We start from the raw sequence: 20,145 nt of genomic DNA on the forward strand, positions 1-20,145 counted from the left end.
CAACTTGTCACCTTTTCAAGCAAACTACGTAACTGAACATTTATTAAAACATTTTTTAAATATGATGAGCTTTTATTTTTGCCTCCACACAGTAACAATGTAATTTTAGTCTCATGAAAATAAAACAGAGCTGTAAAAAACATTTCCTTTATCAACACAGGGAAAAATATTCCTGTACTTCTGACAAGAAAGGATTCCCTATTTCCATAGCACTTACCTGACTGACCCCTTCCAGCACTTAACTATACTCATGCTTGCAAACTTCATCCAAACATCTATCCCACGTCTTTTTCTGAAAAGAAATAGTAAAAGCTGCTTTGAAATCAGAAGGCCACAATTCTGCAGGTGGAAGGAATGCAAAATTATCTTTGCATTGCTCCCCTATTTCTGTTTCACCAATTCTCATGTGCACAAATACAGTGTAACTATTATTTATTCTTCTAGAAAGAAAGGCTTAGTATAACCCTATTAAGAAAACCAACTGTCAACCTAATAAATAAATCTGTGTTCAGCAACAAAAGTATACTTAGGATTCCCCCAAATTTTTATATTTTTATGAAAAATACAGAAATTGTAGCTGAACAACTGCATCTACTTTATTTGGTTTAAGAACCCCCTCACTGTACTCTTAAACTTCAGTAAAACTTCCTTAATCGGCAGTAGCCAGTTTCATAAATGTGGGCATACACATTCGATTCAATGTATATGGCACTGCTGAATAAATATTCAGAAAGGAACAGAGAAGTCACAACACTCAGAAGTTTTCATAATATAAAGTACAAGGTACAAATAAGTATTAGAGCTTTAAAAATGTTAAAACAGCTGTGTATCCTAACATTGTTCATCATTTTCTACTGCATTACGTAGATTTCTTGTACAGTCATGAGGCAAGTATTTCTCTACTCTAGTTGTAATATGCTAGGGGTTTTTTTCAGGAATTATTTTTTTTTTCAGTAGACAAAGGGAATACAGTTAGCAAACAGTTAAAGTCATGTTTGTAATAAAGACTTTAAATCTATTATGAACTAATGTAGGAAACTATCGTTTTTTCTAAAATACAAGACGTGACGTATGCAAGCACAAGTCTGTAAGTAAGCATGCAACTAGCTCCTAAATACAAGATTTATCTAGAGGAAAAAGCTGCTGTTCGTCTCTATAGAAAATCATATGAGTATAAAAGCAAGATATGGATTTGAAAGTGCTAGAGGAATATTACTGTAGATTTGATAAATATACTGAAATGTGGGATTCTTCTTCTCTTAGTTATGTTATTCTCAGAGCGTTTTAGGCAATCCTGGGAAGAGTAGCAAAACTGCAGAGACTGTGTTCATATAGCGTGGCCTGACTTTAGTTATTCCTGTATACCCCTAAGAGAATGTAAATGGTCAGACCCTTGTCCCTTTTGCAATTCTGCTTCTCAGAGATTTTTAGTGTAAGTGCAAAACCGAACCCTCCGCTGTCAAGGGGAAAGCCACCTGGGTCCTCCTTCTGTCACTTGTCACGTCTATTGAACAAGAAAGTGCACGGTCCAGACATTCCAGCAGGATGAGGTGGGAGATGAAAAAACTTGCCAAGAAAAGCCAGCTTGCAGTGGAAAGTCCTCCCTGGTGAGGGGGAACAGAAAGGGGAAAACAAACCTCAGAATTTCTAATCTTTACTGTGCGCGGTTGATCAGTAAAGAAGACAAGAATGCAAATTACTCTGTGCTATTCAGAGATACAACCTAGATGTGTTTTCAGAGCGGGAAGCAGAGATGTATTTCCTCTTTCTTCTTCATTTCAGACCTAGAATAAATGAAACCTAAAGCTGAGGAAAAAAAGGTTACTTCTTCACAATGCAGACAGACAACACAGTTTACAAGGCATAGACCACTTTTTATTCTATTACAGTGCTTAGCACATGGGTTCTCAGCTTGTGGTACTACAAATACCTCCTCATCCTAAAAATTCACCCAAATGCTGGAGCACTGAGATGAAACTAAAAGCAGCTGCACTGCATAATGCCGAAGGGTCGGTCACCTAACCTAGTGTCTTGTATCAAACGGTGTTCAGTGGTGTATGCCAGCGGGCTGTGGGACCATCACAGGCATCCAGGAACACTTCCCTGGCTACAAACTCTTAATTTCTAGTCATTAGTCTTCAGTGAGTTTTTGATCCAGATGTGTTACTTCTGCATTTTATGCCTCCATGGACTTTGCTTCCATTAGTTTCTCAGTCGCTTTTTACATCCAAGTAAGCTATATGGCCAGTTTTACAGTTTAAGCATGCCATGGATGAAAAAAAGCTGCTCTTTTTTTTCATTTTGGACTGGCTACCTCCCTACTACTTCTTCTATCAAAAGCCACACCTCTTCCACAGCACTCCTGAGTTTACAGATCCCCGTTACATTCTCACTGAGCCACCTCTTTCCCAGCCAGAAGAGTCCCAGACAATTTAGCTGCTTCTCAGATGTGTTGTCATCACACTGCTTTGACTACTTTGATCCTCCTGTTGAAGCCTTCCCTAGTTTTGCTACCTTTTTGCAGCAGAGCCAACCAGAATTTTACACTACGTTGAGACCTAACTGCACCATCAGTTTACACAGTGTAAAACTGTATTCTGTTTTATTCCTTCTCTCCTACTGAGTCATTCTTAGCACTTGTCCTACCTGCTGCTGAGCAATGAGCTGGTGTTTCCATAGAATTACCTAGATAACTCCCCAAATCACTTTCCTACAGAGCAATAGCTACTTCAGAGGCCCCAGCTGCAGGTAAATTGAGAATTAAGTATTATTTTATATATTATTTTATATTTACATTCTTTTAGCAAATGTTGAATTACATCTTCCATTTTACCAGACACTCAGTATCATGAGATTTTTCTGCTACTTTTAACACTTCCCATTTTTGTTACTTTTGAGAACCCAACCTAAGTGCAAACACTACGTTACTATTTACCCCTCTTAACTGATCTGTTAATGTCTGTAGAGCACCAGAGTCCTGCTTTAGTAGCCTCTTCTTGTTGGGAATATTGGCAATTTATTCCTTTACTCTTATTCTATTTTGCGAATAGCCATATAACATTACGGGACCTGCACTCCAACCAGCGCATCACTGTTTTTTAAAGAAACTTTAATGAGACACCCTGTCTGAATGCCTTGATGTAGCCTGCATCAACCTGGCCTTGTCTATCTCAGTGAAGCTTCCAAGAACTCCAATGACCATGAGGCAAGGGCTCTGCCAACGTGTAACTACTCACGTTACTCAGGGCTTTTACACTATAATCACCTGCTGACCCGTAAGCTTCTCTCACAGGCGTTCTGTTTAGAAGAAAACAAAACAAAAGCACATACAGGGTTTATTGTTCTACATCTTTGACTTATATAATGCATTTTTTCCACACTTTTCACATTTGTCCATTTCTATTTTCTGAACTTTGACACAAAATACTAATGTACTAACAAGGACAAAGGTTAAGTTTTTTCCTCTTGTGAGTTCTCTAACTAGCTCCCTCCATGAAAAAAAAAATTATATCATCCAATGAAACAGCAAACCAATGCTCACACTAAAAATCGGAATTTTTATTTGAATTTGCAGTCTCTGCACCATCTTAGGTATGGTTCCCACCAGAATGAGGGATTTCGCTATATATAGTGTTAATTCTCAATGGACTTGCTTCTTAGCTCTAAGGACTTCGGCATTCAGTCCAAGGGGAGTCCAGATTACCTGTTGTTTATTTAACTTAAATTCATAGCATGGCACCAGTTTCCAACAGAACAAATTGTTTGTTATCTCTATTGTCTCCACAGCCTCCCTTAAAACCAGATATTCTAGTCCTCAAATGTTTAGACTGAGGTTTCCACAGAAATACATAGGCAGTGGGCTCAGTTCCAGTTTTAATGGAACCTTAGTTACACTGCTTTTCACTGTTTATTTTTGCCAACTTCTACCCTATTCTTCTACCAAAGTCCATTTATCATCCATAATCACATTTCCCTTCTTAAACATCTACTTTTCCCCAGTTCATGGATTTAAAATGCCTACTTTTTTCATTTTTAAACAAATGTTGTGACAGAAGTCTGGTTTCATTTTGGTTTAGGTAAAGCCTGCATTTTCTGCACATACTCCTATTACTAATGAGCCTAACTCTTTTTGTTTCCTTGACACTATTTGCACAGTCACGCACTGAAACACTGCTTCTTTCCTTCTCTTCTCTCCCTCAGCATGGCTTCAGAAAGCTACCACATGAAGGCCATGATCCTCCACCCTGACAGCCCAAAGAGCAACCCAGTGCTAAAGTAAAATCTTTATTCCAACAGGAAAGTGTATTTTTTTTAGTAGTGGAAGGAAGGAGGAAGGAGAAAAAAGAATAATCTTGTTTCTGTTCAGTGCTGCTGCATGAACGAGCCATACAAAAACAACAAAAGGAAATTGTCAGTGAAAGGAAATCTACAAACTATGTCCAAAATAAGCAAGTCAGGGCAAAAATACAGAAAATCTTTCCATTATATTCTTGTCAAGGGTCTAATGTAAAGATCAGTTTTCTGATCCTGTACTACAACATGTACAACTCACAGATCCAGCCACTTATATGCCTGCATTTAGGCTTCCTAACATGATCCTCCCTGTTGCTCTAGGGATTCTACAAGCAGGATGAACTATTTCTCTCTTTCTTCTTTCCTGAACCGTGTATTGGTTTTCACATGAAAACCACTGTTCAGGAATATGGCAGCTACAAGACACACTCACGGTGGTTTTCTTCTCCCCTTCCTATTTCCATCTGTGCCATGGAAATAGGAAGGCAACCCTGCCTGTGGATATCTCTTGACACAGTAGGGATTTCTTTTTTTTAACCACATGGAAAACAGACCTTTTGTGCTCATTTAAGCAGGTGCCACTGATCGCCTGGAGGCAGAGGCATTGAGGCAAATGGTAGTTCAGTGTTTGCCTAGATATGTACAAGTTACCCACCCACCGGAGAAACATCCTGTGCAACAATCCTTCAGGTGGGTCACATGTAACAATTTCTTATGCAAACTTGGCTATATTCTCCTGAAACCATTTTTCAGGGACAAACCTTTTTTTGACAAATGTACAGAAAACATTAATTTGAGGAGCTGAGGTTGTTTTATTTTAACACCTAATACAATTCAAATTTAAAGGATTACTTGCACAAAAAAATAAACACATTTGGTATAAAAATTTATCATCACTTTAACACCTTTTTTTCCTCTTATGGCCTGCACCTTCTCTGGAGCAGAAACATATAAAGACTAATGGCACAAGTTTGTTTTATTCTACAGCTTTTTTTTTTTTTGCTTTTACATACTCAAGTACCCTAGAGGACAACAGCCCGCTGTATACAAGAACCATTTTCTTCAGCCTGCTGAATTAAGTTTCATAAAGAACCAAAGCTATAAAGGCATTTTAAAAACCATTGTCTCTTTTTTTTCCCGAAGCACTGACTTTTTGCACCATTTATATACATAGTGTTACATAACAGCTCTTGAGTACAGTACATGCAGCAGAATATATCTGTTGAATATAAAACATACATTTAAAATCTTGACTTATCGGAATTTTTTGAAGATTGAATAATTGTAGAATGCCCACTGCTTAGAGAAAATGGTTTGATAGTACAAATGTCTGCATATGTTGGCCACTGGAACAGTCCAAGGCTCACTGGAATAGTATCTGTAGCACATCAATGTGCATAAATAATTTACTTACAATAATAAAACACAACTAGCAAAATCAATAGTTCAAGATCTTATGACTGCTATGTTAACCCTTAAGTGGTTGCAAGGAAGTGTGGTGGGGGTTCCTCCCCCTCCCAAGTCCTCTACAAAACCTTTAGTATGTAATTGGTTTTCCAGCTGAAGAAACTTATTTATGTCTACTGCCTCTTCTCTTCATTGCAGCTGTACACTGTGGACAGTACCATTTCCCTTTTGGTGCTTCTGTCAGTCCAACACATCCATAGTGGAACCACTCAATAGGGCACTATAAAAAACAGAGTTAAAGAGAGGGTTTGGGATTTGGGTTTTTTTCAAAACACCTATCACAAATACAATTCTATGAAAATTAAGCACGAGTAAAAAGCATAGATTCTGCATTTCACACAAAGTCACAGGACAAAAGGAGGAGGATCTCAGTCCTTAATATATATTCAATAGACTAAGGAAAGCAACAAAATTCTAGGGAGTCATATATGGACTCGCATAACAGAGCAAAAGAAGTATGTTGTGCTTCGAAATACTTGGTTTGACAACACTAAGTGACACAACAGTAATTTTATCACTCACTTCTGTTTAAATATAGCATCTCAGTAAATACACGATTACATTCAACTGTTCTTTTAAAACCTTTTATTTTAAGGGGACAACTGATATTAGTAGCAACACAGCTAAAGGTTCCCAGAAATAAAGGGCATTTTAAAGATGTCAAACATTCCCAGAAAAGGGGGAAGCCTTCTAAAAGAACCTGAACTGTGGGGACAGGTGAAGAGAAGTTTCCTGAAGAATGATTCAACTCACACGCACATTACGCTAAAAAAACCCTCTCTCTAAAACCAACTCTAAACAAAAGTAACTCCTGCAAGCAACAGTTACATGCACATGCCTCTCATGAACCTTTTGAATTTTGTTACTTACATCTTGGTTATCACAGCCTACCATTTCACCATATGACACCTAGTAAATAAGAAAAAAAAACTTATTATATATTACTATTTAAAAGCAATCAGCATTTTCAAGGGGCCAAAGTTCAACCTTCTTCCTTTGAGGAGTTCTTCCATTAACAGCAGCAACAATATCTTGATTTTTCTTTTTGTTACACAACCCAAAGAACATCATGTTCATAGCAAACTGATTTTCAAAAATTTTTTATGCAAAAAAAAGATACTTCTGCATATTTCAGGTTGGATTAAAAAGGTCAGCATTCAAAACCTGAACAAATCACATTTTGGTCTAAACAACAGTGCTCAGTACATTATCAGCCCAGTTTTCAAGATTATATTTATGACTGGCATCTTCCTTGCACACATGACAATTTCAAGCACTTTATTTGAAACAATCAAACACTTTCAAGAGAATTACAGAATTCTATAAACTCTAAAAAAAAGCTGACACTCTTAAAAGTGTTTAAAATAAGAACAGGCATTTTTAAATAAATGTTTCTCATGTTGTCATTCACTCTCTCAAGATTCCCAACAGCCTTCATAAAACTAGTTTTCTGTTTGGTTGCTGGGGGGTTTTTTTGTTTGTTTGTGGGGGTTTTTGGGTTTTGGGGTGGGTTTTTTTTTCCAAGGAAAGTAGAAGAGACCAGGCAAATTCCTTACTAACTTAAAATTTTAACTAAATTCACTGTGAACCTGTTCAATTTCTAATTTAATTATTCCTGAAGTCTTCACTAAAAGATTTAAAACTCTCCAGGTATGTCACATCACTGGAAAATGTGCTTGTTTTCAGCTTCAACAGCTGAGTTCATTATTAGTATCACCAGTAAGTAAATAAAAAGAGATCAGAATTTCAAGACTGCAAATAGAATGTTTTTAAATTAGCAATCAGAGAAGGAATTTCAACTACAGCAAAATAGCAGGTGTAGTTGTATTTCAGGTTGGAAGCCATCCTTACCTGATTACAAATGCAGTAACGTGGCTCATTTGGATCATAGGTCCAGTCAACCTGGCTATTAGAATCAGACTCTGGTATTACTGCTGTTTGCTGAGACAGTTCTTGTGCCAGTGCAGATGAAGAAGAACATGATGATAGAGAGGAAGACGAGGAAGATGATGAGGACTGCTGACTTGAGGATTTGTTGTTGTTTCTGGGTGGGAGGGAAGAAAAAAATAGCATGCATAATTTAAATTCATTTCCTGCCAAGTGAAAGAATCACTGAACAAGTACTTTGTTGGCTCTGAAATACTGCAGTATGTAAATACCAAAGCATCATTCTCTAACAGATTTCATTCAACAATCGCAAGAACTGAAATGGACACACCGAATGCTCTTCGGAGAAGGAAACAAGTCATACCACCTTACATGTACAAGACACTATTCCAATCAATGGAATTTAACAGCTTTAAAGTGCCAAGTGGCTTTAATGAATGTTTTCCTTCACAAAATTTTCCATCAACAGCCCTGGCGTCAAGTTCCCATAAAAATTATGTTACCAATAAAACAGGAATTTACATATAAATAATATCATATGTCATGTTCAATAGATTACTGTTTTGAAGATGACTGATTCTATGTTAATCTCCACTCAAGCATCACCAATCACTCCATAGGAACAGTGCCAGAATACAAATTCTATGCTTTTGCTTATAGGTCAGATCTGACACCCAAGATATCCATAAATGAAAAATGCTTCTAAGACAAAATTATTAACTGAGCTGTGAATACACACAAATTTGTATGAAGAAAAAAACTCAAGTCAGTTTAAAAGGATGAGCGTTTTGAGACAAACTCTTTCAAGTACAACCTGTGACTGTTGTCACAATGTGTTGTGACACTGTGTTGTTTAAAATGTTTTTAAACTTCATTTTAATCAGAAATAAAATTCATTCTGTTTCCTGCCCTAGACAGGCAGCCATCGGAAAGCATTGTGATTATTTGTGAAGTGGCATGAAGCAGATCTCCAGATTATTTTAAAACCATCTACAAACCATTGCATGGTAATTCCCAACATTTTCCGTTAGGCCAAATCTTCTCTCCAAAACACAGAAAAATGAGGGAAGAAACTAGACTATATCACAGATGGAAAAGCAAATCAGGACATTTAGTTAAAACTTTGGAATGAGTTTGCTTAAAAGTGAGAGGGCAAAAGAAGAAAGCCCTGAACAAAAAAAGGCCAGCAGGCAGTAACTACCTTCTGCTGATCGCTCCCCGATATTAAATATGAAGTATTTCTAATATGGCCCATGACCTTTAAAAGAAAGCTTAGCTGTCTTGAAAGCTATAATTGTGGTCAACAAGTAAGAAAACCTACTTGCTTTTTCTGCCACTTCGTGAATCTGTGGTTGATGAACTTAATGTCTGTGTTAATGTAGATGCCAGAGCTGATGATGAATATCCAGTTGAATCTCTGGATAAAGAAAATTCTCTTCCAAGCTGAAAATCATTGTTCTTAAACGCTTCATAGCTGGCTTTTAGACTGGATGTTCGTCTTCCTTCCTTCATCTAAAAGGAATACTGACATTGTATCAGATTACACAGTAGAGCTCTTACAGAAGACATACTAGGCTGCTAACTGCTAATTATTTGCACATACATTTGCACAGGTCCATTAGTTACCCTGTATAACAAAATGATGTATAGCAAGATGTAAAAAGGTGTAAAAATATCCCACAAGAAAAGCTAGAAAACAAGCTGTCCCTTTATGCAAGTTTTACAGGATGAAACTAGCATATAAACAAAAATGATATTATGAGAACTGAATCACATCAGCTGAAAGTGATCATGGGAATTCAGAAAAAATAAAAAATCATTAGTCTTTCTTCTTAATCAATAGTGGATGGCAGAATGACAAGAACATTTTGACATTACCTGCGCCGTGGCTTGCACTGCTTGAGCTGCTGCCATGGTAATTGCACCGGCCCCGGATCCTGAAGATAATGAGCCCAGGTTATATGATGCCAATGGTTGAGAAGAGTTTGTATTGTATGCATTGTTTGAAGAGGATGATGAATTATTGTTTCGACACCCTTGATGAACAGAACACATTTATGAAATTCAAAATGAAACTAAATTCCTTTGCATTTTAAGAAGAGTTATATATGACAACCAGTGAAAGAGTAGGAACTCTGTTTATGCATCAGAGCAGTCTGATCATTTGGAAAAAAGTTTAAGAAGTCATTTGACACAGCCAGTATTGGCTTATGAAAAAAAGAATTTTGTTCCCCACCTATCCTCATGTGCAAGGAGTCCTCTTAGAAAGACAGTCCTCACTATCATATTCAACTATCAAAGAACAGATGCAGCTGCTATGTCTATGTCTATATAGACCCAACCTCCACTGAAATAATGCTGACTACTGTAACCATCAGGAAGAGAGTAGGAATGTGACTGTACAGCTATACTGCTTCTGAAGTAGAACTTCTAAAAATCTTAACTCTAAACACTATCAATCACAGTTTTAATGCAACGCAGATTTCCATGGCCATCTACAGACTGACAGCTGCTCAAAACTTAGTTAATTTTATTTGCCATCTCACGTGAAGTTCCTTCAAAACAAAAGTAAAATGGATATGAGGGAGACTACTTAAAACTGATAAACAGCACTAAATTCCAAAACATAAGGTAGTTTACTTACTATAACCTCTCACAATCTTTTATTTTCAGAAAAGAAACTATGAAACACCCTAATTTTGAAAATGGGCAGAAGGTTGTGATGGTTTTTTTTTATTTACTACTCAAAAAGAATTCTCACCTCTTTTCAAAGAGACAACACATGAAAGAATTTTATCGTAATCAAATGCCACGTCAGACCAACCCTTAAAAAAAAAAGTGTGAAAATTCTTCTCCCTTACTTTGGAAATTGTTGCATGCGTTTCTTTTCCCCGAAGTAATAATGCATTGATCTCTTATATTTCTACTACTGGCTGAATGAAACTCTTGTTACCTTCTTCCAAGCAGTGTAAATAACAAGAAACAGCCAACATGCAGCTGTTAAATGACAACAAAACTGATGCACTTCATGGACAACACAGATGAGTAACAATGCCTGCGATTTCCCATGTTTCAAATGATTGAAAATCCCAGTGGAAAGGGTATGAGCCTCTGATTTCAAAAGACAGTAACTCACAAATATAATTGGGTTTCTCTTCTTCCAATTAAAAAAGCAATAAAATGCAAGACAATGAAGATTACCTGGTGTATTTTCTTTAGAAGCATCTGAAGTCAGGGTAGATAGAAGAGCTTCAGATTTAAACTTCTTTTCAGGAACATGATCTGTTGTACTATGGTGAGAAGATGGATTGTGTTTCCTTTCTAAATGAAACAAATGGAGGGAACTTAAATGTAAAACCTTTTCAGCATGAAAGTCAAACTATAACCAGACATAATAAACCAGCACTTTCGACTCATTCCCACCAGCAAAATCTTATTGTTTCAATCTTGCACTTCTTCTGAATAGATATTATTATCACTGCATTATGCCTTTCCCCCCCACCCCCCCAATGTTTGGAGAAAGAAGAAAAAAGTTCTGAACTTTTTTTTTTTCTAATACTACTCAACAAAAAATAAGGAAACATAAAATGTAGATGTGTTCTTAAGTCTCAAAGACTTACTCTCTACTGGAGTGTGAGAATGGGCGTGATGGTTATTCACAGGCTGTGATGGTGTATCCAGCTCCAGAGACCCTAAGAGGGAGGTAAAAAGGATAGGAAAATTTCAGTCATCATTGCCATGGTTTTGATTTTTAGATACTACATGAATCTTTATAATATTAACCAAATCACTATGCAGTTATATTTATTTTAATCAGAAGGATTTTTGCTAGAGTTGAAACCCTTCCTGTACTACAACCAGGAGCCGCTGAGGAGAACAGTTTTAAAATAAAAACTGGTGACTGCTGCTGTTCAACTGTTGAAATTAAGAAGTTAAAATCAAGACCAATAAGGAGAACAAACAACAACGTTGCTGTCAACATGCCACTTATTCAAATGAGTTGCACACAAGCCGGTGACGTTTGGAGAATGCTGTACCAAACGTACTGACAATCTACAACAATATGAATTGAAAAGAAGATTGTACCAGGTAAACTGTGTTAACAAGGCATCTTGTCACACCGAGTCAAAACACACAAGCGCTAGCAAGGCCTTTCGAGATGATCTAACACTCAACAGGAAGGGCTTCAGATCATTATCTGAATTTTCTTAACGTTCAAAATACAGAGCAACAATCCAAAGGCCGGGGGGGGGGGGGGGGGGGGGAAAGGCAGGAGGGGCACAAATGCAAGTCTATGTCTAAGAATAACATTTCTTGTAATATGAGGCTAAAGGATCGCAGCATAGGAGAGACTTTGACCATAAATTTCCATTAGAACAATATACAACAGTTTATGTATCAATCTTTGGCAAAAAGATTTTGAACTAGCTGCAATACCTACCAACTTACGTTTATACAGAAGACAATCCAAGAAAGTAATTCACATTCATTTTGCAAAATCTGTAGCTTCAACGTTTCTTTACCCCTTTGTTTTTCAGTGCTTTCCAAAATTACATGAGTGTATTACAAAAGTTTAAAGAAAATTATTCTAGATGAAGTTCAAAGCATAAGGAGATATTTTGGCCGAGCTAACATTAATCATGCTATGAACTAGTCCAAAGGCTGCCCTCTGGCGGAACCTCAACAATATGTATTTACTCTGAAAGGTAAAAATATTAAGTGGCTTCTACTTTTCACTTTATTAAAAAATAAAATAAATACCTTAAGGATGCAAGGTGCAGTCTCGTACATTTCTATCTTGAGTTCTTGAAATTCTACCTACCTACCTCACCTCGCCAAACACATAGCTCAACTGAAGGTAGTATCACATCTTAAAACTGCAGCTGAGATACCAACTAAGATAAACTAGTCCTTTTCTGTAGTTCCTAGTTCATTAAAAGCACGCACTTTGCAGGTTTGTTTTTGTGCCTGTTATCTGTAATAGCAATTACAAATAAAAAATCCAAAACCTCCCAGCTTTTATGACAAAGCCACACAAAGTTCAAAGAAAGAATATTTATTTCTAATCTCCTCGAGTGATTTAAGTTACTTCTCACTGTTCCAGGGTATGAGAACAGTCACTGCCTCTTAGCTCCATAATCACAATAGTTAAATCAACTTTGAAATTTATCATAATCACATTTGAACTTTATGTCTAAATGCTGATGCGTACAGAAAGGCCGAATTCTTCCACACTAAGCTGGCCAAAAAGCTGGCACATTACATTTTTGTTCACATACTGAATACCAGCATTGCTATATTTGTTAAGCATGCAGGTTTCTTACCCAAATGCTTCTCCCTCACTACCCCATTACAAAACAACCCACTCTCTCCCCTTTAAAAAAAGAAAACCACTAAGTACCTAACTTTACTTGACATTCCACACCTATAACTAAAATAATGACCTTCCTCAATTTGGTGGCAATCAATTCAAGTAAGAAATGGTACACTTTTAACTGGGTAGGTGGCAAGCTTAGGCTGAAGTACTTGTCTGAACACCTACAGTTATTAAAAACAGGTTTAAAGAATTCTGTACCTTACTGTAGCAATTGACAAGTGCAACAGTTGTGCGAAAAAAACATTATTCTAATTACTCACTTGTATTTTGACTTCATTGGTAAAAACTGAGGTTGAAACTAAAATTTGAGAATCGCTGACTGATGAAAAAGCATGCGGGTTAAAACACAATTTTGAAACAAGTGGAAATACTGCCAGCCACTAACAAGCGTATGATATTTTAATTTTGCAAATTGACAGAAAATCTGTCAAGTTCTTGAAGAAAATCATGCATACTTACGTCTCTCTAGTATTTCTGTAATTCCAGCATTATCTGCTTCGAGTTCCATTTTAAATTTAGCAAGTTCCTGGTCCAATTTTCTCAAATGACGGTCTACCTGTTTTTGAGACAAAGCAACAATAAATAGCATCCAGTTCTAGAACACGAATATCGACATACTTAATCTCTGGCTTGCTAAATATTTCCCTTCCAGCAATTCTCTGCCATGCAGCACTAAGCACGTATAAAAGCACGCAGAAGCATAACTTCTCAGTCACCTACATTTCCCTAACTCAGCAGAGATGCTACAGTTAACACCAAAATAGCGCTGTTGCTCCTAAGCTGTGCAGTCAATCCCAGCATACAATAAGGCTGCATATTGGCTCAGCAGCTAGAAGCGCTCCTCTTACTGTAGGCTATGTTCCAAGACACAGCGTTAAGTGTTTTGTTTGAGAAAAAAGATTAAGAGGACTTGGGGGCGTTGTGGGTGCACGTATAGAAAGGAGAAAGAACAGTACCTAACATGCACTTTAGAAGAAATTGGGCTGCATTGGGGAAACTGCAAGTTTACTGAATTGCAGTTTGTACGCCACTATACACATCACTAAACTTAAGTATTCAGTAAAAGGGTCTCTAAACTGAAAGCGTAAAGACTCCTGTGCATTGAGTAAACTATGACATGCTCTTGGGTACTGAAAATTACCAAAAAACCACAAACACACACGCCCCCAAACTTAATATAATGGAAAGAAACACTATGTTCCAAACGCTTTCTTCATCTGTAGTCATACAGCAGAATTCTAAACTATTAAAAATTGAACACGTTTTTGCAGTTACCAGCTAACCAAAAGAGAGGAGTAAGTTCCAACTTTTGGAACTAACTTTTAGTTAACTGAAGTGAAACTAAAGCAGGCAAGACATATTTGTTTTATGTCTACTATATTTTAGTGCAGTCTGACTTGCAGGTTCTGTTCTCTGAGAAAATGTAAAATAAATATGCCTAAAATTAAAAAAACACAGGCTATAAGGAAAAGTAACTCGCTCGTGGTCTCCTTTCAGAAAAAAAATAAATAGAACAACATCAACATGCATGAAAACCTTGTGATTTCTAAAATTATTTCTGTATGTTTTGTATTTAAGTGACACTACCCAAAGCAAGAAAATTCTCCAAAGTCAGTAAAATATTCAGTATTTCTTTCACCAGCAAAAATATCTCTATGTAGCTGACATAACAGTACAGGTAGCACAGTTGTTGTGCTTATCAAATTGTTTAGAACTCCTCAGGGCATAAATTTAGGTAATTCGCCACAAGCCTTCTGTCCACTTACCAAATCATATATTTGATTAGCCAGCTGCACTTTTTCATCTGCATCTTCCAAGGCCTTATAATAATCCTGTTATAAAGAGAATTTTTTTTAAATTATGAAAGTACCTGAATTACTTTCATCAATTTAAGCTACTGTTATCCAGCACAAAATGTAAGTTTAAAGGAGAAATTCAAGTTGTTTTTCAGAAAGACTGTGAAACTCTACTGTAAACAACAATTAGCTAAATTTTAGATGAGAGATATTAAACATCAATTTATCGTTTGTGCCTTAGAAAAAGCCAAACTGCAAGATGCGGACACTTCCTCCTACAGTGGTATTTACATTTCTGCAAGAAATGCTACAAGAAAGGAAACAGTCTTGGATTTATTTTATATTACACAGCATAATGTTATGGACTCAAAATGAGATGATGTCTTTTACTTTGTATGGATCTTTAGGACCACTGCAGATACTACTGCCCTTCAAAATGATGCTAAACAGTACTGTGAGGGGAGGCCTTTCTAGCACTGCAGTTAAATAGAGATAATTATGTATATAGTTTATAGTTTAACTTATTTTAAAATACATTTCTATTAACTCATATGTGTATTCTAAAGCTATCCCATTTTAAAGTCTGCTTTAACAAACAAAAAACAACAGACAAAACTTTTTTTATTTTATAAAGTATGTTTACACATGTTTTTACTCTAGTTTTAAACAGGTTTAAGTGCCTTATTAGTCTCCATTTCCACTGAACAGTATCCTGCTTAGGCGAAAACCACTTGTAATCTTGGTTCAACTGAAGTCGAAAGCAAATTTTTCATTTTCTCCAGTAAAGTAAGAGCTTTGACTTCTTCTTTTTTTAAATACAGAAATCTATTTGTATTAATTAAGGAAAAAAAGCCCTTGGACAAGTAAGTGGCTGAAGTAGCAAGTGTAGGAGACTACAAAGGAGTTTCTCCTGACAAAATGATGGACTACCTTGCTAACAATACCACCACCAATGCCCGAGTGTTGAAGGATAAAACAAAACACATCCATCTTACTCGTCCCTCCCTAAAGCTACATATACCACAGGTATAACACATACAAGGACATAGGCAGAATCGCAGGAAATGCTGAAGCTAAGCTTGAAAAACATCCTCTAAAAGAAAGCCAGTTAACATGCAACTTCATGTCACACAAGCAGAAACAAAAAGTCTGAGCTCAGAATTTAGTACCTGGTTTCCTCACCATTTCAGGATCATAATTTTTAAAATGCCAGCAAATACTAGGTAAAACTTTAGAGAAATGCTTGATCAAAGAAACCTTTCAGTCATTTTTCTCCTCCTAGGTAGTTCTATCCATCTCTGTGAAAGCCCAAGGGAAGTCACAGTTCTGAACGCTTAAGTCTCCATCAATCATAAGCTATTTTTTCTTAAGGTTATCTTCGTTTGCAAAAGAAAAATGCAACCCACTCTTGTGATATCCTTACTTTTTTGATTGATGTCATTTGTTCTTCTCTCCATTCAGGTTTGTTTTTCTTTGCGTTCATAAAAAATTCGTTTACCCTCTGCTCAAGCTGATCCATTGCATCTGTAGCACAGGAAAAGATTGAGAAAAATGTTATCTTCTCATGTACATAAACATTATGAAACAAGGCGGAATTTTTTTCTTAAACAAAGTCGACAGGACTGAGGTGCAAACTATCAGAGAGGAAGAAACCAAAACAACCAAAACAACCAAGTGACAGTGGACAGAGGAGGGAAATATTTACCTTAATTTCCAAGAAGGAGAATTGCATTCTGGTAGGATTCTCATCAGGGTTCTTGTGCTCTCCAGCATGGGACAGGCAGGACTCCAAGTTCTAAAGGTTTTTTGTCCCTAAGAGCAGTGGTAGTGACTTAAAGCACGACCCAAACTCCTCACCCAGGGCTCTAGACTGCTGACTTTGGAACATTCTAGCCAGTTACAAACTGAGCAGGAAACAAAATGTTCTCCTAAGAGAAACAGTCAAATACAAAACCAAATAATTGAAAAAATTAGTGCCTCAAAAAGGTAGAGCAACTGAAGAGTCAAGTCACCATCTAAGTCAAGGCCCTCTCCATTGTATGCTAGGAAGGGTGAGGGCAAATTGAAAGCACTCACAAAGTCACTCCCCCCACCCCCACACAGTAGCACTAAGGGGTAAATGCACTGATGAAATACTATCTGGACAGGATTCTCACTTACATGAAGTTGAGAAATATCCTAAGGGAAAAAATAAAGCTACCAATTCTCTAACATTAACTATCATAAGGAAGGAAAATGTCAACTACAAGTTGCTTCATTTCGTTGTTTATTGAGTCAGAAACAGGGATTCCCTTCCCTTTCCCTCCACCCTCCTTCAAAATTAAAAAAAAAAAAAAAAGGCACTGAGTTTACTATTTCAACAGCTGGACACTTGTGCATGCAACAGCTTGCATATTTCCAAAAACATGCAGCTGCCTTAGTCAAACTAGCTTGGACAGCCTTGCTAGTCTCAGGATAGATGATAGTACTGAAAATTTTTTCACAGCACTCTCAGCAATACTGTACAGATAGCAGTTTCAAATTAAACGTGACAATGCACCAACTACCTACAGACTTCAGGCTCTGGATGTAAAACTCTTAAGATACTTTCCAGAAACCACCATTAAAACTGGATCACATGATGGCCATCAACTCTTACAAAAACAAACAAACAAACAAACCCCCCCCCCAAAACAAACAGAAAAACAAAACAAACAAAAAACCCCACACCAAAACCAGTGAATTAACTAGTTCAAGAAACTCATGAATCCCCAAGTATGATTAACTCTTCAAATCCAATGAAGTCCAAAGGTTTTCTCACTCTGAAAATTCACAACTAGAACTAACTGTTCACATAAATAACCAAAAGTCATTCACACTAAATGATCAAAAACATCCATCGATTTTCCCTATGCTAGGAATATCCAGCATCAAAACCAACAGTAACCCAACAACTGATGGGACAGAGCACAATTAATCCCAAGCCAGAACAGTTGTGACATAGGGTCACATCAACTTTACTTAGACCCAAACAAAGTAGTCAAACAGTTTTGGTGTAAAACACTTTAAAGATGGGAGAATCTGTACAATGAGCATTTTCCACTTGCACTGTGTTATTCAGGGGGAAGATGAAGAAGCCTGAGCAGCAAGCAAGCAGCACATACTTCATGCGGAGGCTTCTAAAGCTTTGTTCTTTGTCCAAAAGACTATAATTTGGTCCATAAAGCCAACAGACAAAATGTTCTATCTCCTGCTCCCAGAGTGCAGACAGCTAGGTGATAATTATTCTAATGGCTCCATAGACACGAAAAAAAAAAAAATTCTTTCTTCTTTACTTTTTATTGAGGACAAATATCAGTCTGTGTGAAACTGCGTAAGGGAAAACTTCCACAGAAACCTCGTCTCTCCTGAAAGGGCAGAAATGGCAAACAGGAATGCAGGTCAGATCTATTAAATTATATGAAAAGTTCTCTCTGGTACACTCAAGTTCCTTCACCTTTTCTTCCCCCCCTACCTTTTCAATCCAACTGTGATACTATATTCTGAGATACTAATTTCTTACACGAGATTTCCCAAGAGAGTTGCCAGAAATGCTATTAGAAGAGAAGCCTTCTTCCAGAGCTTGACATTTTACCATGGAGGCCTGATAATCCGTGATTTGAACTTAAATAGAGAAACACATTTTATGCTCCACATGGAGCTCAGCTAAAGGTCAAGAGTCAAGTCACAACCCAGATGGTCTTCACTCCTCCCACAGCAGCCTTACCAGGACATACAGTAGGTACAGCTGGTTTATTATTTCTTCCAACAACAAACAGCAGCACCTGACCCATTAGAAGTCCATGTGGTCCAAACAGGACAGAATATAAAGTCAACATTGACTCTGAAACACAGCAGCACAGTTATCTCTGAATTACAACTCATGTAGGTTTCTGGGGCAGCATTGCTCACCGAAGTACTGTTTTCAAGTACTTCAGAGAATCTTCACAGTAAGTCACTATGTCACAGCATGAGAACAACCTCCAGGTTTGCACGTAGCATTCAGTGGGCAGTCTGGCAACTGATGTTGAAGAGATGCTAGTCCAGAAGTTTTGTAAATGTCTTTGGATGCTTTGTCACTCATTGTGCAAGAATTACAGAAGTACCAAGGTCTGAGATAATTTTTCTCTGGGTCTAAGGTTGGCTTTAGTATACAATATTCAGTGTTACTTGCTACTTCCAGTAATACAATATGGAGTGCTATTCGCCACTTCCAGTTAAAGCAGAGGAAATGACACTACTGCAACCTTGGCAGTGCTAGTTGGCTCAGTTCTGAAAAACACTTCAGAAAAACTACTAGCTTCTTTGTGTCCCTACTGAATAGAAGTAAAATCTGTGAACTTACTCAGAACTACCTAAGTCAGTGAGCTGCTCACTCCCCCTCCTGGTGCTCCCTAGCGACAGCTACTTCAGAGGTGTCATCTCCCATAAGGAGCCATTGCTCTGTTCCCACAACTTTAAGAACTGAACCCAAGACAGCACTTAGGCCATAGTATACAAAAAAAAAAAAAAAAAAAATCTTACAGACAGTTCAACATGTGTCAATGAAGCCTGTTAAACAGACCTGCTGGGTCCACTAATGCAAATGTCCAAGGGAAAGCCTGAGACCGCACTTCAAAGTATTACAGGTTAAACCATTGTTTTCAAGAACTGTGCTCCCACGGCGTTGCATTTTGTACTCCTGTATGGCATTCACTTCTTATTTCAACCCTTGCTCTTTCTCTCGTTCTTCTTTACAATAGTCTGACCCTTCTGTATTCACGACTCATCTTTTGTGCACTAAGTTTCATTAACAAAGACCTTTGTATCACAGTTACAGGTATTAATACAAATATTAATTGTGTGTTAAACGGCAGCAACGCCTAACTGGGTTTTACGGGACACCCCAGTCCCAGGTGAGAGACTACATTAGAAAAGATGAAAAGGCAATGCTCCCTGAAAACGGCATAATGCAGGGTGTTATATCAGGATATAAGCAGAAATATACGAAGCGACCTACAAAGGAACCTACAGCAGACCGCACCTTTGGCTGCGCGTCTGCTAGGGCACAAGAGGCTAAGCAAGCAGCACCGTCACATACGCTAGTATGAGGGGAGCTGGCTGGAAAGTTTCAGAGACAGCATGCCGCTACCTGCTGAGGGAGCGGGACATAACTCACGTTCCAAACCACCATCACTGCTCTTAGGGATCAAAAATCTGAAGAGTTTGGGACGTGCCACGGAAAATGCCTTTGGGAGCAGCACAAGCCCAGGAGCGAAACTCCTGCGACATCCTACTTGCGCCGAGACGGGCCGGCGGGCGGCGGCC

At 37.6% G+C, this 20,145-nt stretch overlaps 2 protein-coding genes across 3 annotated transcripts in view; both read right to left on the reverse strand.

Annotated features, from left to right (window-relative positions):
• The window catches only part of CPED1 (cadherin-like and PC-esterase domain containing 1), a 168,605-nt gene extending 167,552 nt beyond the window's left edge, over window positions 1-1,053 (reverse strand). The window contains exon 1 of the mRNA XM_010581312.1: window positions 218-1,053. The gene's annotated coding sequence lies outside the window, so the exon portion shown is untranslated. The remainder of the gene's footprint in view (window positions 1-217) is intronic.
• Window positions 1,054-1,450: 397 nt separating this feature from the next.
• ING3 (inhibitor of growth family, member 3) overlaps window positions 1,451-20,145 on the reverse strand; it is a 19,627-nt gene continuing 932 nt past the window's right edge. The window contains exons 3-14 of one of the 2 annotated variants that reach the window (XR_775262.1): window positions 16,244-16,344; window positions 14,791-14,856; window positions 13,484-13,580; window positions 11,268-11,339; window positions 10,849-10,968; window positions 9,526-9,683; window positions 8,969-9,159; window positions 7,612-7,804; window positions 6,631-6,669; window positions 5,919-5,980; window positions 3,237-3,297; window positions 1,528-1,604 (exon numbers count right to left, since the gene is read on the reverse strand). Coding sequence is in view for 1 of the 2 variants with exons in the window: in XM_010581311.1 (XP_010579613.1) it covers window positions 1,505-1,604; window positions 5,919-5,980; window positions 6,631-6,669; window positions 7,612-7,804; window positions 8,969-9,159; window positions 9,526-9,683; window positions 10,849-10,968; window positions 11,268-11,339; window positions 13,484-13,580; window positions 14,791-14,856; window positions 16,244-16,344 (1,199 nt within the window). In the remaining variant the exon portion in view is untranslated. Of the gene's footprint in view, window positions 1,605-3,236; window positions 3,298-5,918; window positions 5,981-6,630; window positions 6,670-7,611; window positions 7,805-8,968; window positions 9,160-9,525; window positions 9,684-10,848; window positions 10,969-11,267; window positions 11,340-13,483; window positions 13,581-14,790; window positions 14,857-16,243; window positions 16,345-20,145 lie in introns of both variants that reach the window. The other variant, XM_010581311.1, reaches the window with a different exon arrangement.

This window comes from Haliaeetus leucocephalus, unplaced genomic scaffold, assembly GCF_000737465.1.
Source record: "Haliaeetus leucocephalus isolate CR32 unplaced genomic scaffold, Haliaeetus_leucocephalus-4.0 Scaffold763, whole genome shotgun sequence".
Classification (NCBI taxonomy): Eukaryota; Metazoa; Chordata; class Aves; order Accipitriformes; family Accipitridae; genus Haliaeetus; species Haliaeetus leucocephalus.